Consider the following 17636-nt stretch of genomic DNA (forward strand, 5'->3'; position numbering starts at 1 on the left):
CAGGAGCATACCTGGCCAGTGAAGAGAACTTGACATAATATTCGGTCACACTTATGCTATCCTGTTTCAAGCGCTCAAACTCCCAGGCTTTAGCCTCTTTAGCTTTCTGCGCAGAAAATGGTCAATGAAGGCGGTCTCGAACTCCTCCCAAATAAAGATGAGAAGCATCCTCACCGGCATAGACATCTCCATGACTCATACCATAAGTGAGCCACATCCTTGAGTTGGAAGGTACCAAACTCCACTGCTTCCCCCGTTCTGTAGCTTGCATGACCCTGAAAATCTTCTGTAACTCATTGATAAAATTCTGTCTGTTCCTATGAACTTCTTGGGTTTCATGCACAAAAATTCCTGAGTCCTAAATCTGGACCCTGATGACCCCTGACGCTGAGCTTGAGCAGCCACTAACTGAGTAAGCAAATGGATAGATCTGCCAATATCTGTCTCGGAAAAGGAAGGAGTCTGAGCTGGCACTTGGGGAGGTGCAGTTGGGGGCACGAGCCTTCGAGGGTTCCCCCCGAGTCGGGAGGTCTGAATCCTGAGCCCTAGTGCGCATCCCTCAAGACTGTGAATCTATAGTTAGATCGGCTTCGGTAAAAGCCTCCTCACTAGTAGCTGCAATCTTTTTGCGATACTTTCTCTTGGTAGGTATTTTTCTGAAATACGTAATTTTGCAATGTTAGAAGACTTTCCTGAGGTATTATTCTAACTGCAAGATCTAGAGTATGAAAGAAGTGAAACAATCCTGCATGTCTCGGCCAACTATTTACATGTGTGGGCGCGCGTACACATAAACGAGACCCCACTAGACACGGCTTCGCGACTCCCTAAGACTCTCGAACCTAGGCTCTGATACCAAGCTTTGTCACGCCCCGAACCACGGCTCGCGTAACACGCACTCGGTGCACGTTCGCACGTGTGTACGAACGAAACAATCAATTGGTGGGTACGGATCAACGTGTGGTATACTGATATCTAAGTATGATAAACACATGATAATCGAGCGAGAATAACTGACTGAAATATATCTGTGTGGAAGAATTACTGAAAGTCTGCAATACTGAATAAGTAGTAGGCAAAAGGGGCTAACTCAATAATCCAACAAAATACCGAAATATCTGACTGAATATAATCTATGTAGCCTCTACTGAATATGGAAATACGGACGATTACCGGAGACACACCCGCATACCTTAATATTTGAAATATCTTGTTCGCTAACCGATCGAATGTAAAGATGAAGGTAAGGCCTCGAAGAACTGAGGCTCACCACTGGCTAGCTGGATCTGAAAGCCTCTTAGCGAGCTGCGTCTATACCCTGTATATCGATATATGCATCATGAGATGCAAGGCCCGAGCAAATGGGACGTCAGTACACTGGAATTGTACTGGTATGTAAAGCAACTGAATGAAATAATAAGTCGAATCGAAATAATGATAAGCGAAATAATGATGAATCGAAGGTATGGATACTTCCTGTTTTGAATAGTGAATAACCTATTTACGGTATATGACCTTAGGTCCAATAATAATAATATGCATGCAAAATCTGTGGCCTGGTGCCTAAGTATACGTATACATAATTTGTGTCCTTAGGTCCATATCTGTGGGCCTGATGCCCTAATACATGTATTCAATAACAAGCACGAGACCGAGATATAATCGATAACATGATGCGATTCCGATTATGAATATAAAACTGGTAATCGTTCATAATAATTCTAAGTATTCATGCGAGGCTCGTGAGATACAATTCACAAGTCTATATTGATTACGTAGTGAGTTCATGATATTCAAATTAATCACCATGAACGAATTCTGAAACTATAAATCTAGAAGATAATAATTTTATAACTATTCAAGAAACTAGGGCTAAACTGTACCCTGAGTCAATTTACTGATAAGTATGAAGAATGAGGTGTAGGGAGAATCATGAACATTCCTTGACATAGAAAATAGACAAATAATGAATTACCTGAATGTGAACGTAACATATACACTAGGTGAGGTGTAATTTTGTTCGTATGATTTCTCTAGCGAAAGAATCTAACACTAAGGGTATGTTTGGTACGAAAGAAAATGTTTTTCATGAAAAATGTTTGCCTCTCAATCTAACCGTTTATTTGTGTTTGTACAACATGGTGCATCTCAACGTAGAGGGGCGTGAAAAGTGGAAACTTTGACCGAATGAATAGGGATCAATTGATAGACATTTTTCTTGAGGAAGAGAATCCAGGATGAACGCTTTTTTCTCAGGGGCTGATGTAGGGGTTTATCCGAACCCCTAACGCCAAAGTACGCCAAAGAAACACTGTATATACAAGGTCAAAGATTTTTATGTATATATAATATTGTAAATATTGAATCCTCGTGATAGCTTTCTCGTGAGTTTTTATATTTTGAATCTCCTTAGTGAAAAATTGTGGCCTTGTGTGCTGAGTTTTACATACAAATGCATGTTTGGGATAGCTCCAAAGAACCCATTAAAGAACGATCTAATTCATAATCATATTTAAATCAAGACGATATGTAGAGAGCAAGTTATGTCATTAATGAGACGGGATGACTTACGTTTGAAGTGAGAAGCATGTTACGTTCACACTTTAGATTTTGGAGTGATCATCGCTACCAACATAACGTGGTCTAAAAATATTGTCTATTCTCATTCTCAGTGTTCACACATGCAAATTAATGTCAAACGCTGATTTCTTTATGTGAAGCTTTTGGCAAAGGGTTGAATAAGATAGCAGGATTGAGAGAGAAGTAATTAAATTGCTCATGATCAGTGTTCACACATATGCTAATTAATGCTAAATGCCGACTTCCTTAACGCATTAATGCCGACTTCCTTTACCTGTGAGAAAGGTTTTGGACAGAGCATCAAGATTCACACTGCTGTATTATTAAAAAAAATTATATTCTGTTGGAGTGTTAATTTTTCTTTTCTTTTCTTTTTTTAATTGGATTTGGGCCGGGGGGGGGGGGGGGGGAAAGGAGAGAGGGGGTTGGCAGGTTGACTAAGGAGTAGTTAGGACTTCGGAAGGACAATTTTAAGAATTTGGCAAGTACAAGCCTCAGATTTAATAAGGGAATTTGTTTAGTTCATTAAATTATGGGTTTTATGATAGTATATGATAGTGGGGTTCGTCAACTGTGATCCTCGACCTCCACAAGGAAACACGTCCCCGAGGTATTGTTTATCTTCTCTGATTACTATGCATTTATGCAAACAAAAGTTTTTTGGGTAAACAGTTCCATTGTTCATATCTATAAGCTAGTGGGCACTCATATGCAATCCAATGGAAATAAATGTCACGTGATAATTAAAACGGCGATATTCGTGCTTGGATGGTGGCTCAAGCTCAGCCTCATGAAAACCTTATATTGCTTGAAGAGGTTCTACCACGTAAGAACGCTCTTTAATGGAACTTTAGCCTTAGCTGGTCATGTACAGACAGTGTTTCAGCGGCTCAAAAACTTTATTGATAATGGCCTGGCAGCTTTGCTCTAATAAGACCTGGGTCTTGATAGAAGAAAGAGGAGAACTTGTCATTCCAGTACAGGTTAACTACTACATCAACTACACTGTGAAACAACTCAAACTAGCCCCCTGTTCAGAGCTAACAAACCAACGGCTGCTCTTATTAAAATAAGAACTTTACACCTTGACTCAACATGTAAACCTTTTTTATATCAGAGAGAACTTTGAGCATGCTAAAATAAAAGGAGGGGTGACAGATTTTTAAAGACGTGTGTTCATGAACCGTGGATAAGTTCTTTCCTTTAATTTGTTACAAGATATAAGGATAAGAAACCTCAATCTTTACAGGTAACTATGATACACTTGCATTTCTCTCCTCTTCTCTTTCTTTATACGAATTGCTGGAATTAAGCTGAATACCTAACAAGCAGCCTATCATTTTTACTTCTTGGAAAACAGCCCAATAGTTATCAACAACAAATAACAAAAAACATTCAAAACCTTCATTAGTCCCGTCGCCCCTCAACCAGATGCGTGTCTTATGCTGTTCTTCCATTCTCGACAAACTTAGCTGAGTTAACCCTCGCTTCCCTATCTTTCGTTACATGGTTCCGCCATCTCGTTTTCACACTGTCACCAATTTCACCTGCTGACATTGAGTTGGGTAGTTCATCTGAAGCATTTATGAGAAGATATCATAAGCATGGAGAAATTAATATCTTCAAAATTAATATCTTCCATGGAGAAATGGCTTTCCATAGCAAATGTAAGTTACCAGGTATGAACTATGAAGCAACCAAAGAACTCACAGATCATCCCACAAGCTACAGCTAAAACTAAACATGCAACGAACCATACCCAGGAAAAAAAACACATGCATTATACAGAAACTATTATGAAGCACATATCACAACCAACATGACGGATTTTGGTTTGTTTTTTGATGTACAATTGTTGCAAATTGTTGTTGTTAAGAAAAAGAAACTTGGACCTTAACTCAAGTTCGCTGATGAGATGAGGATTGTCTATGAACATATAACGAGACAACAATCCGTTCTCTCAGCCAATGTGGGATACTTAACACCTTCCTCTCCCGGCACACCCAGGACTAGACATCTAGAGCATGAACAACAATAACATGAGGGGCCAACACTGGATAAACCAACAATTTGGATGGGTGTCAATCCGATACTATGTTAAGAAGATGAAACTGGGACTAACTCAAGCTAGCTCATGAGATGAGGATTGCCTAAACTAATGTGGGACACAACAGTTGATGTCACAGATTGCATGCTCTTTCCAGTCTTCACTCTTCTTAGCCTCCCCCTTCCCCAAGCACCAACTGAGCAAAAGTAAAAACCGTATCATAACAAATTTTCCATCCCTACACTACTGACTCACTTGATATAGTTTGAAAAAGGGTAGATGTCAATGCCAGGAATCAGAAAGATGGCATTGGTAATTTTTAGCAAACACTTCTCCAAAGCATAATTTAATAATTTGTGACAGGATGCTGCCAACCTCTTTCTTAACTGTTATTTTAACTCTAAAATGATCTATAATAACCAGATGATAGTGAATACGGAAAGCTAATGAAACACTAGAGAAAAAATTCCTAAAGGTAAGAGTTATTATTTACTTCCAACTCAAGAAAAAAAAATAACGGACATCATAGGCATGATACAGAAAGATGGACAGACAAAAAAAAAAAATTAATTGTACAGGAGTAAAATGACTTACCTACCTACTTCTAATCCTGCACGCCACAGGAAGCCAAGTAGAGGGAAACTCAAGGAAGCTACACCAAATAGGGTGATTGACAACATAAACAGGAGACACTAGCTTGTATCATGATCTGTCTTAGACATAAAATAGCTGTGGCTTTTCTTCGTGATCTCTGCTTCTCTAGCAATCTGGATGTCTGAAGGACGGAAACTTTGGTTTATAACTTTGACAATAAAGCGAGGAAGCAAAGCCAAAACTATAATAAGCAAAATTGACAGCCAGTAAGTAGGCGACTTTGCCAATTGAAAGATTGTACTGCAAGAAGACAAAAGAATTAAGTTAGTACCATGCCATAGACCTCAATAACTTTAAAAATGCTTAGAACCAATATTATTGGACTTCACAAGGAAATACTAACTTATAATTGGGGAAGACAGGTATTAAGTCCAGCACCACCAAGCAGCCATATGTGATAATAATTGACCCCCATATTGCCATATGAGTAAATATTAACCACCGCTGCACGTCCATTGCCAAGTGCATGTTTACAAGGATCGCAACAGCGATTGTCCATAAGCTACCCATACTCCATATGTCAATATCGCTTTGATCATAGATGTACACCGGTACATAAAAGAGTACAAGACTCTGCCACACTGTATCAAGCATTGTGATCCAGAACAGCTTCATGTTGTAACTCTCATGTCTATAGCCAGCAGCATAGAGTTTTGGATACTTCAGTAGCGTCTTATAACTTAAGTCCTTGTCCAGGATACCAACAACTAAAGTAGGTATGGAAGTATAGATGAGAGAATAAAACACACTACTCCAATCTGTCAACGCAGATGTTGTAGAAAAGGCTGCATACAGTATGTACCTAAAAATTACCAAGAATAGGAATATGGTCAGATGACAAACTCATTATAATTTTAGTGTTAGATCATCAAACGCGAGAATTTGACAACTAAAAGAAGAGGGGACAATAATGCATGACAAACATTGTAGATTTGATAAATAAACTCAAGTATTCAGCATGTAGAAGACAAATAGTAAGAATGTGTCCTCAGCATAGCAAAAGCATGTCGAAGGCACAGCTTACAAAGGGAAGAACTCATTCTCTCTATCCCAGTTCGCGGAGTTCCTTTCCTTGGTAAAATTTATCAATGATGCTAAAGAACAAGCGCCCCCCCCCCCCCCCCACAAAAAAAAAAAACCACATCAACCATCTGGAGATTAGACCCAATGTTTTTGAGAAGAGTGACAATAAAGAAGCAAATAACCAATATGCTTTCTACTCTCCTGTTACATAAACTGCAAACTCAGCTTAAAATTTTCCTCCGCCTTCTAGGTCACGAGACACTATTGTCAGAGAAAAGCTTCTTTTCTTGGATCCCTTGGCATCAATGTCGTATTGTACGGTGATTCAGGCCAGCCGTTTTAAGCATCAAGAAAATCTGCCTGCACAAACTCCTTAACTGCTTTCCACAGTGCTATATTACACCATACCAAGTATAGTCCCACAAGTGGGGTCTGGGGAGGGTGGAGTGTACGTGGACCTTACCCCTACCTTTGTGGGGTAGAGAGGTTGTCTCCGATAGACCCTCGGCTCAAGAAAGTCATTTTTTCAGAACAATTTTGAAAGAAATGCAAGAAACAAAAGATATGATGAAAATGCTGCTCCACAGTGCTACACTGAACATCGATAATCTTCTTATCCCGAGTTCCTCTAATTTACAGGAACTAAAATCTTCTTTCGATCTACTCAATGATACTTTCCTCCCCCTCCTCTGCTTCACATAAGCAAGTCTCATCATTTCCTATCAAACAAGGTCCTCTACGTGCGAAATAGGGAAATGTTGTAATACGCGGGTAAAGTAGAAATTGCAAGTTTTAAGCTATGAATTCCCCCCCTCAGATATTGCCTCTTCCATTAGCTTGACCCTTTCTTCAACTTGTCAATTACTGGCTGCCACACATTTTTACCTTTAAGGTTTTTTCTCCAGCAGCCCCAAAGTATGTTATCAGTAATGTTGCCACTAACATCTACAAATCCGCACCAGAGTATGAATATTTTGCAGCTCCACAACTGGTACCATCACTAATTTCTATATGTTTTGATACGCAGAACATAGCGTTGACAATATCAACAGACATCTTCACCCCACAGGTACTCTTTGGATTTCAGCATTTCAATTTTCTGTACAAGCACGGTTGAGTTTTTTTTTTTTTTTTTTTTTTTTTTTCAGAATGAAAGTATCAGTTAGAATTAACCATTATTAGTAGAAGAACTTGGCTTTAGGTTGCCAATGCATTATCAATGTTCCTGAACCTTTTCAAAGTAGAAGATGGATTCCATACAGAAGACTAAAACTAGCATAGATCTCGACAAAGACACCATAACCAAACTCAACCCCAAAGAGAAATCAAATGCTAGAATAAAGAGCACCACGTCACCGAAAATGTTTCAGTCACGAATGAGGAAGCAATCCATAGTCAACACAATGATTAGCCACTCTCATCCAGCAGAACTCAAAATCCTTACTAAACAGAGACAACTTTCAACCATGAATCATTAAATAGGTCAGCACGGTGCACAAAGCTCCCGCCATGCGCGGGTCTGGGGAAGGGCCGGACCACAAGGGTCTATTGTACACAGCCTTACCCTGCATTTCTACAAGAGGCTGTTTCCACAACTCGAACCAGTGACCTCTGGTCACACAGCAGAAATTGACCCAAAGTAAAACATCCTTAAACACTCCTTTTGTTCAGTATCTCTGCTCAAAAGTCCCATTATATTGGATGCTAAAACACACATGTAAAGCAACAGCTCTTCCAAACCCAGCAGACTTCAGAATCTATACATCCTTGATTATTGGAAACTGCCCCTCGTCCCTCTTCTCTAACCCACTGATCATCTACCCTAGGGACAATATTGACTTATAGCAGAACCTATCAGAGTCTTTTGACATCTTAAATGCTCAAGAGACAAAGCCAATAAAGAGATTATAAGGTTAATTCACAAAGAAAATATACAAATGGGCATTAGACAAATGAAAACTAGTTCAGACAGGCACGTGATGCGTTTGCCTAAAAAAGAAAAGAAAAAATCAGCCACAAGCTCTTCCTCAAGCAAAATGTACATATTCAACTTGTTTAAGAGTTCGTTTCCTTTTTTTTTTTTTTTTTTTTTTTTTTTTAAAAGCAAAATGTACATATTCAACTTGTTTAAGAGTTCGTTTCCTCTTTTTTTTTTTTTTTTTTTTTTTTAATAATGAGAAATCGCTGAGGGCTAATGTCGTACGGTTCGAGCTCGGTGGATAATTGGAGCGCCCTCTACCCATTTCCATTTACCAGACTTTTGTCTGCAGCAAGTTCGGATGTGTCAGGTCTCGAACCCGTGGCGTGCACCTAACTCAAAAGTCCACGACTTGTTTTAAGAGTTATCTTAATATATTATGTAGGTTCTCTAGTTTTTGGTATAATGCTTGTATACATGAGTTTCCCACATCAATAAAATTATTTATCTTTTTGAACAATAGGTATTTTAATGTATATTTTCCTCTTTTCTTTTCATTTTCTTTTCAGAGGGAAGGGATTCATGTTGTTGCCCAATATCATACAAAAGAATGCAGGTCAGAAGGAATAAGAAGAATACCAGAAAAGCATGAAAACAAAAACAGCATTTCTGTAAAAGTTGTAAAGAACCAAATAACCAACTCGCTGGTAATTCCAATGTCCATGAACAAGGAGCAATCTTTTCAGAAACCGAAACTGTCCCATAGCAAAATCTGATGCCATCACTGCTTGCCGCCCTTCTTGACCACATATTCCAACACCAACATCCGCCATTTGGATCATTGAAACGTCATTAGCCCCTAGGAAGTTTAAAAAATTAGGTGCAAACAAACGCAGAAAATCATCCCATGAAATGCATCTCAACAAACAGTAATGCAATGCATATGCAAAAATTTAAAACATGACTCTAAAAATGACCTCAAAACTTTATGCACAAATCATAGAATTGCATTCTTCCAACAACCAACCAAGATTCTGACATAAGATTTCCCTTATACAGACAAGGCACCGGATCTAGCTAACTCACCATCACCTATGGCTAGTGTCATATCATCGGTGCGGCTCTTTATTAGGTCAACAATTCCAGCCTTCTGCAAGGGAGCAACACGACAGCAAATCACAACCCTACATGAGGTTGCAAGGTCGAATAGCTGTGGAAGGATTGCAATCACACAATTAGGACTCAAGCTACATAGAAAAAACAGAGGCAATATATACCCTCAAAATGCATATTATCACAATAAAGCTTTAGAAGGGAGATAAGGTTCATACGTCGGTCTCGAGATCTTTCTCTAGGATGTATACCAGACTATTCCCATCAATTATGAGTGCCAAAGGTCCATCAGAAACTCCTTCCTCTCTTGCATGCGGCTCTGGCAAATTACTTGACTTCATACTAGCAGGAACTCCGTGATAACCATTTTCTGCATCACTCTGGCATGTAGATATTTGATTACAACTTGCAGGGTTTACCCTAAATTTGACCTTAGCATCAAACAATAACCTCTTGCATTCATTTTCTGAAGTGCCATTAATGATGATCCGCTGCATGTCTGAGGTCAAGAGTTTGCAAGACATACCAATTGAAATTGCTGTTTCTTGCTTATCTCCAGTAAGAACCCAAACCTTCATTCCTGCTTGGCGCAGAGACTCAATAGCTTCTGGTACGCCCTCCTGTAGTTTGTCCTCAATTGCGCTGGCCCCTAGTAGAGTCAAGTTGCATTCTATAAGAGATGCTGTTTGGCGCAACTTTGCTGATCTATCAGTCAAAGATGTGCTAGCATTCTCATACATGATTTGCCACTCCTCCAGTTCTTCTCCCGTAAGATCCCTTGCAGCAACAACCAGGGTCCGCAAACCTTCAGACGAGTACTCATTCAAATGGTTAAGAGTGGCATTTTGTATGTCGTCGTGGCTTTTGTGGTCTTTCCTTAAAATGCTAAACATTGTAGTATCAGCCCCTTTGACCAAAACTTTTACAGCACCGCTTGGGAATCTGATTACCACAGACATTCTTTTGCGCACACTGTCAAACTCATGCAGTCCCAAGACATCCAATCTGCAGCAGCCAATAAATCAGTCCACAATTCTGAAGGACGGAGAACAGACTATTGCATGAAAAAGGTTTATTTACAACAAAATAAAACAAACAAAGTGAAATTTAAGGAGAGAAAACAAATTATGCTTTGTAAACATTTCAATGTTATAGATAGAGTACATCACACTTACTAGACTAATCCACATTATTTACTTGAGAAGTTGTAAAAAGCGTCAATGTGCAACTACCTACATATTAGAGACTTTGAGTGAGAGCAACTACCTTAGTTTCTCACCATTGACATCAATCACAATATGACCAGATGTCCGTTCACAAAGTGTATATCCATACGCAGAAGCAGCAGCAACTAGTGCTTGTTCGTCAGGAGATTCACCTTGATACTCAATGGTGCCAACGGTGTCATGCACTTCATCCAGTGCAGCACATGAAGATGAACTATGGGTAACAATAGGAATCACGGTATTACATGCTGCCAACGTCATAAAGAACTCGTGTGCAGCAATCCTCTCTTCCCCAGCTAGTTCAATATGTAACAATTCCATAAGTTCAGAGTCAGTTGGAATTTCTGAGTTAAGCCTCAATTTTCTTCCACTTGAAGGGGCAGCTGTTGGTTCTGCGCAAAAGATTACAAGAGTAATTTTCCGGTCTGCAGCACAAGCATAGCTAGCGAAAAGAGAAATCACAAAAGGAAACATCACATAACGTAATGCAGTTTGCACTTCAATATCATTTAATCTGCAAAGATATGCACGCGCTCAATTACCCATTCTATAAGGCATATCATTGAATCGAACAGTAGCAACAATTAACTAAATAAGCTTTTTTTATTAAGTACATAAACTCCATTAAATCATGGGCAAAAGAACGCCTGTATACAAGAGGCATACCAAAAAAGTAGAAAACCTACAAAAAGATATATGGTTTCCAGTGAAAGACATCCAATCTTCTATTTAACACAGAACCTCATGGGTGCACCAAAAAGAAATAAGGGATAAGAAGCTACTCAATTAAAAAAAAAAAAAAAAAAAAAAAAAATCTAAATACATATAGTAACAAATAAAATTTAATACTTTATCTGAACATATATTTTTTCTGACAAGGTAAAGTTTACTAAAAAGTACCAAGATGGTACAAAATTATACAACCTCTGCCATAACAGGGCAGCTACAGACCCCCTAACTCCTCTAGGAAATCCATATATTGTTCCATATTTTCCATAGAATATTCCAGCGCTCTATTGTTAGGTTTCTTATTCCAAGAACTTCAGCTCATCATAGTTTTATCTAAATTTAAACTACAAAAAAGGTACCTAATTTGTCTCACTTGTTACCTTAGAACGTGATTTGCGTCAATTGGGCACACATACTTGCTTTATTTTCTTTGTGGTCCAGATAATTGAGCAGAATCTCCTTCTCTTTACTCCTTCAAATGTTTTGGGACACTCAGTTCCGTTTCATTTTCGCTACTTTCTTATCTTCATTGATGACTATTCAAGAAAGTCAGTTGCATCGAATTTGGGTTTTCTTAATGAAAGATTGTTCTTCATCCTCCATACATTTTATGCTAAAATATAAAATCAACTTGGGATTTTCATTCGCGATCGTCAATGCACAAAAGTATTTCATTTTTTGATACGTAATAATTTTATTGATTTGGGACAAATTCATGTATACCAAAAAGTAGAGGACCTCACAAACAAAACATCATTCTCTCAAAAGACATCCAATCATCTAAGCAAACAGGGCCTCATGGGTGCCCACCAGAAACTAACCAAAAACAAGACTTATTCCTCAAATGTACTAAGTTATTTTCCATCTCTTCAAGAGCTGTATTATCCCTCTCCTTCCCTATAACCCATATGAGAGCTAACCGGCAACATCCATGCTTTGCAGCTCTTCTTTCTTTCTAAAAGCTTAGTTGTATAGCATGTCCTTCATTTGTTCCCAATATTGTCCACTCCACACACAAAAATAGTTATCTTCTAAATTTCAGTGGCTTACGAAATCTCATGGGGTTATTATTAGACCTCTCACTCTTAAATTTTATGGCATACAATCTCAGCATTCTTATCATGGTGCAGTCTCCTCATTCTTTTGTTTGATTAATCATATGCATTCATCTGTTGTCTGGAATCAAGTCTCGCACTTTGTCTTATTTCCACATACCGTTATATTCTTTACCTCCTCGTACTTTTTGGACACGTGTTTTGTTCATATTAGCCAATTGAGCTCCCAAATGTGTGTTTATTGGTTATCAAGGGCTCAAAAGCGATATTGTTGCTACTCACTTAACTTTCGTCATTACCTTATGTCAATGAAGCCACATTATTTGGAACTCAACATTACTTCATCATTGCTACTCATTTATTTCATCGGATGCTGACAAGAACAATAGATTATGTTACTGACTTACTGTATAGGGTCTGAGTTCACAAAAGATTGGGAGCAAGATAAAGGTAGCTCATAGAACAAAACCATTACGTCTCCTTTGGATTATCAGAATAAAGAAATAGAAGATTGCTTCACAAAAATGTTATGAACGTAAGAAATATTGCTCTTTTTATGGATGTGGTGTGGGCCATCTTGTGCACACCTCGACTTTTCCATAATCCACCTGGTACCTGCTACCTCCCACCAGCACGGGTACCGGGTAACTCTACCCGCCAAGGCTTAGGCGGATGGAAAGATATCACAAGTGTTTTTCTGCCTCCACTGGGTTTGAACCTGAGACCTCATGGTTCTCCTCCCACTTTATTGACCCCTAACCCTCTGTTTGGATGGTTGTTTCCCGTGGTTCATTAATGTACAGTATAGTATGGTACAGTATGGTGTTGTATTGTATTGTACTGTATTAATGAACACCATGTTTGGATAGACTGTGTCGTTTGTTGTGGTTTAATAACATTTGTATTGTTTGGTTTGACTATGGTATTGTATAATAACTTGTAAGTTTACTAAAATACCCTTAACTCTTAATTAGAAATTAGTTTATATATATTAATAAAACTCAGGTAAAAAATACAGTAGGAACTTTAAAAAATAAGTAGGTATTGGGTGGGGGTGGTGAGGGGTAGTGGGTGGGGTGGTGGAGGGGTGGGTGGTTGTAGGATGAGGGTGGGGGTAGTGGGTGGTAAGGTGGGGGTGAGTTGTTGTGGGGTGGAGTTGGGCTGTGGTGAGGGGTAGTGGGTGGTGGTTGGGGTGGGTGGCAGAGGAGTGAGGTAGTTGGGGGTAGGGGTGGATGGTAGGGCAGGGGTGGGGGTGAGTAGTAGGGTGGGGGTGGTGTGGGATAGATGGTGGAGGGTGGGGCAGGGGTGGGGTGGGATGGACCATGGTGGAGGGTGGGGCAGGGGTGGGGTGGGGGTGAGTGGTAGGATGGGGGTGGGGGTGGGGTATAATGGAGAAATGAAATACGTAACCACGGAAAAACCACCAAATCCGTGGTTACAAAAATTGGGACATTTCATGAACCATGGGTTTACAACACCATACCACATAATTTTAAGAACAATAGAAACAAACATGGTTTCATAGAAAACCATACATGAATGAACCACGGGAAACCACCATCCAAACAGGGGGTAAGTCACACCCTTGGGTGATAGATGTAAGAAATATACATACCAATTTTTCTCTTTTTTTCAATCGGTTGTTTCATTTTTATTTTTATTTTCGGGTGCAAAATGAGAACTTATTGTCAAGCAAATTGGATTTTTTATTTTAAACATATCACACTGCACAATATCATCTCTAGGTAGACAAGTCAAGTAGTCAACTAATTGGAGGCTTTGGGTCCAGGACTTGTACGACCCATACACAAGATAAAAGCATACAAGATTTGCATAGCTTGTACAATTGCAGTTGAAAATGAGCGCATTCCACAATATCTAATGAACTCAAATATAAGGAAAGTAAGGAACTGCATCAAGCAAAGCTCAAACTAACTTCAACAGGTACAGATACTACTATTAGCAGATTGGGGCTTTTGAGGCTTAAGTTACAAATCTGTTATTTAGTAAAGAGCATCTAGTTTGTACACACCATAATGTGAGGTCACAATCAAGAAATATAATAAGCAGCTGAACTTGAACAGATATGTCCATACAAACTCTTAATTGAGAAAAGATTGCACCATCAAGGAATCAATCATTAGCCATTTGACATTTCTGATCCGGTGAAATCAAAGACTAACATCAACGACGCTAAAAAAGAGACTCTGCTTTCTGGATTCCTATTCCTTTCTTTTAGTTCTTAAAACCTCCATTTTTTGATAATAAGTTCTTTTGTTGCATTCATTTCTTCGATTCCTTTTCACAATGCATAATAGGTAAAACACTTCTAGTATTCTACATAGTTGACTGTACATAGTTTAATAATGCTAATGATATGGTTAAAAGATTTAAATTATGCTCGGAAAGTACAATATGTATGATAAGTTGATAACCATACCTCCAAAATCTGTGTTTGATGATGCACCTGCAGCAGAAAGGCTCCCATAATTCTTTCCCCACACACTTGCTCTTTTAAATTCCATCTTATTTTCAGTAAGTGTTCCTGTTTTATCTGAGAAAATATAACGTATCTGACCCAAATCCTCGTTGATATTCAAGGATCTGCACTGAAACCTTGAATTACTGTTATCGTCATACATGTGCCTGTCTCCAATCATGAAATACGACTGTCCCAAGCGAACCAACTCCATGGTGATGTAAAGAGATATGGGTATCATTATCTGGAAAACTATGACGGAACTCAAAAAGGAGAAAAATGTTTCCATAGGAATCCCATAAAATCTATACGGTTTACCAGGATGTGTTCCTTTTTCAGAGTAAATTTTCCGGTAATAAGGCAGGGTATCAAGCTGCTTCTCGTGTTCCTTCAGCCATAGACACATCCCGATTGCTACTACCAAGCACATGACGAAAAGAAAAACAGACAACCAAAGTGTTTCCCGATTCATGTACGTTTCCAACCTGCTTCTTTTAGAGGGAGATGCCGCACTGTTTAGCATAGCCTTGGTCTCTTGCCCAGCATAAACTGCCACTCCTAATGCCCATTCTGTGTTCTTCAGCTGGCAACCACGTAAGATAATATTTGACTGGCTGAGTGGAAACTTATGCCCGTTCAACTCCATGTTGGCTGTGAACTCATAGATATTCCTGTTAGGCTGTTCACATCTGATAACTCCCAAAAGTGTCTCCACTTCATTCGCTAATGAAGTTGTTTCTTGCCTAGCATACCTTGTCTTCAAGTTTGATTCACCATCTAGATTCATTGTCTGGATATAAGCAATCCCACTAGGATCACTTGTTCTTAACAACACCATATCACAAGGAATTGTCTCATCAGCGAGGATCTTCACAACCTCACCAACCCTAATATTCTTCCATCTTTTTAACTGAAACTTGCCGAATTGAAGTACTAGAGCCTCCCGGTTATTCTCATTTCTATCTGATCTGTGTCTTCGCCAATCCTCATAACCATCCTTTATAGCTGTCACAGAAAGCACGAAAAGAAGAGGAAAGAGAGATACAGTTCTCCCAAAAACTGCAAGAGGTGGAAGCTGATTCAGAGCAGCAATTGCTAAAAAATATAAATAAGCGACCCGGTGGAACTGAATGAAGAGATTTTTAGGCAAAAAATTTATTATTGTATATCTGCTAGTTCGGATCTCATTTCCAGTGAACTCAAACTGATCGTTGGTCTTTCTTGGATCATTGACATGGATCAACCTCGCGTTACTTCCATGTAACAAGTCATTATCAAGCTGCATACTTTTCTGAAGAAGCCTCTGGGATTTGTTTAGCTTATCCTGGCCACGGGATGAAGACCTGGACTCATCAAAATGTCTCTGGGATGACGTCCGGGTGGACGCTGCTCTAGATGAAGCCACCCTAGAAGAATCACTGGATATTTCAAAGGTCGTTTGCTCGTGCGGTTGGTCTTCGGTACCACCCCATGACACAAAGCGTTTCCTCTCACGTGAGGTGTTTTTTGATGAAAACGACTGTAGCTCAACTGTCCCATTTGTATCTTCTAGTGGTTGATTACCCTTCTCCACCTCCTCCTTCAAGTCACGTAAATTGGTCCCTGGTAGCTCATCCAAATCACCGGAACCTGATACATTCTGGGGCAGACATCCCAACGAGCAGATCCCTAATGACGAGTTATTATGATGATTAGGGCTTGGTGCTGAAGAAGGCTCAGCCGATGACAGCAATGGCTTGCCGGAAGTCATAAATACTCCTCCAATGAAATCGCATTACGAAAATATCAAACTTAAAACCCCAAGATTATCTCAGATCCCTAAATTATCCACAGTTTAACCCCTGCTAGTTGAAAATCTTGAGCTTGCCTTTTATGCCTTCATCAAACATATGGACTACGAACATCGGAAAGGCCACAAATCATTATTTATCTTGATTTGCTATTGAAATGCTCAAACAATCTATAACCAGAATAGCTGTGCTCAATTCTTATGCCAATACTTGATGGAATTTCTTGCTTAATCCTCAAAAAGCCTTGTGATATTGCAGATTCCAAAAAACCCCACCAAAAAGAGATGATTTTTTCCTGTAATTTAACTTGTGATATTGCAGCTTTCAAAGAAGCCCAAAAAAAAAAAGATGATTTTTTTTTTTGCTGTAATTTAACTTCAAGATTGCAGATTCCAAAGAACCCCACCAATAAAAAGATGTTTTTTTTCCCTGTAATTTAACTTCAAAGGATCAAAATTCTGAAAGTGGCAGAGAAAAAAGGAGCAGATTTATATGAAAGGTGATGCATTTATCATTTGATCCACCAAATATTGAAAACCCAAAAGCCAAATAAGGCACAAACATAAGAAATGAAGAAAAAATTGAATAAACAGTGATCAAACTAGATCTCAAAAAGTAACAGAATTTAAAAAACAAAAAAAAGGAACCAAATGCCTTAGATAAAGCGTAATTACCCCCAACAATGTAATCCAATAGTGAAGATGACAGATCTAATTAAGCAATATAAGAATAGAAAAGACAGATCTAGGTATTGCGATCAGCTTAATTCAAAACAAAAGCAAAAAAAAAGAACCTGTTTTTGTAGGAAAGTAAATTATAAAGATTGAATTTTTTTTTTCTTGTTTAGGACAAATGTTGATGTTGATGGAGATTGGCCAGAAAGAGGAGAGAGAAAGAGTGGGAGAGAGAGAGAGAGAGAGAGAGAGAGAGAGAGAAATAATAATAACGGCTTATTATGTATGTATGTGTTTGGGGTTTTCTTTCTTAACTCGTCGGTGTTCTCTACCTCCCCTTGTCCCACC

General features: G+C 38.9%; 1 protein-coding gene across 2 annotated transcripts; it reads right to left on the bottom strand.

Annotated features, from left to right (window-relative positions):
• Positions 1-3739: 3739 nt before the first annotated feature.
• Positions 3740-17527, bottom strand: LOC132049820 (phospholipid-transporting ATPase 1-like). Of its 2 annotated transcripts, XM_059440759.1 has the most exons (9): positions 17408-17527; positions 14786-17043; positions 10602-10953; positions 9554-10340; positions 9309-9432; positions 8862-9081; positions 5625-6083; positions 5222-5521; positions 3740-4154 (listed from the first exon to the last, which is right to left on the bottom strand). In XM_059440759.1, the coding sequence occupies exons 2-8, from the start codon at positions 16572-16574 to the stop codon at positions 5320-5322; spliced, it is 3933 nt and encodes a 1310-aa protein (XP_059296742.1). In that variant the 5' UTR covers positions 16575-17043; positions 17408-17527; the 3' UTR covers positions 3740-4154; positions 5222-5319. The 2 variants fall into 2 exon arrangements, with proteins under 2 accessions (XP_059296742.1, XP_059296743.1); XM_059440760.1 differs by having other exon boundaries at positions 5226-5521; positions 14786-17493.
• Positions 17528-17636: the final 109 nt, after the last annotated feature.

Source organism: Lycium ferocissimum, chromosome 3, assembly GCF_029784015.1.
Source record: "Lycium ferocissimum isolate CSIRO_LF1 chromosome 3, AGI_CSIRO_Lferr_CH_V1, whole genome shotgun sequence".
In the NCBI taxonomy this organism is placed as follows: Eukaryota; Viridiplantae; Streptophyta; class Magnoliopsida; order Solanales; family Solanaceae; genus Lycium; species Lycium ferocissimum.